The 850-nt window shown below is 63.3% G+C and overlaps 1 protein-coding gene across 1 annotated transcript in view; it reads right to left on the bottom strand.

Annotated features, from left to right (window-relative positions):
* Window positions 1–850, bottom strand: part of SEMA3G (sema domain, immunoglobulin domain (Ig), short basic domain, secreted, (semaphorin) 3G) — a gene marked incomplete at its 5' end in the record, with an annotated part of 7,463 nt that overhangs the window by 219 nt on the left and 6,394 nt on the right. Inside the window, 3 exons of the mRNA XM_010015236.1 lie at window positions 6–230; window positions 334–473; window positions 775–850. The exon at window positions 775–850 is cut by the window's right edge and continues 135 nt beyond it. Coding sequence (XP_010013538.1) covers window positions 6–230; window positions 334–473; window positions 775–850 — 441 coding nt within the window. The remainder of the gene's footprint in view (window positions 1–5; window positions 231–333; window positions 474–774) is intronic.

Genomic DNA, 850 nt, shown 5'->3' with positions numbered 1-850 from the left:
GGCACCAGCCAGGACTCGGGACAAGGCAGGCGTGGGGGTGCATCCAAGCGCTGCCGGGGGAAGGTGTGTGCCAGCTGCTCGCTCGCAATCACCTCCAGGGCTGTCTTGGCCACCGTCTGGGTAAAGCCGTGCTCCAATGTCTTGCAGTAGTAGATGCCGGTGTCATGTCGGTGCAGCTTGCGGAAGAGCAGCCCTTGCTCGGTCTGCAGGATCCGATCGTCTGTCTTCACCTGTTGGTGTTGGCCAACGTGAGGTTGGGGGGGTCCAGGTCCAGCCCTGTGTGCCCCCCATGTCCTTGCAAGGGAAGTGAGGGAGGTGCAGGGGGAGCCTCACCTCATCCCGCTGCTCGTCAGGGGGCCTCTGGACAAACCACTGGACGCTGGCCTGTGGGGAGCGGGGCACACACTCCAGGAAGGTGCTGTTGTTCTCCGCCCCATAGAGCACCTTCTTCTCAATGCTCTCAAAATCATCCACTGGGGCAAAGAGATACGTGGGCTCACGTGGAGGGCAGAGCCAGGCTCCCGCATGTCTGGGTATTAGCCACCCTGGAGCATCATGTGGCTCCAGTCCCCTTCTCCCCCTCTCCCTGGGATCAAACCCCTGCAGCACCCACCCTTTCTTGGGCACCCCATGATCTATGGGATGGGGAGGTGAGGGTGGCCCAGCCCATCTGGGATGGCCGACAGCCTCCCTGCATGCCAAGGGCTGTGGATGCTGGGACATCGTGGGGCATCTGGACAATCCCTCAGCCCTGTGGGCCCCCCAGTCTCTCACCAGTCAGGTTCTGGTCCAGACACTGGTGCGCAGGGTTACTGTGGCTGGGGGCCTGGCGGGGCGAGAGGGGCGCTCC

This window comes from Nestor notabilis, unplaced genomic scaffold (genome assembly GCF_000696875.1).
Source record: "Nestor notabilis isolate BGI_N333 unplaced genomic scaffold, ASM69687v1 scaffold19875, whole genome shotgun sequence".
In the NCBI taxonomy this organism is placed as follows: Eukaryota; Metazoa; Chordata; class Aves; order Psittaciformes; family Psittacidae; genus Nestor; species Nestor notabilis.
This window is presented reverse-complemented; position numbering and strand designations above follow the sequence as displayed.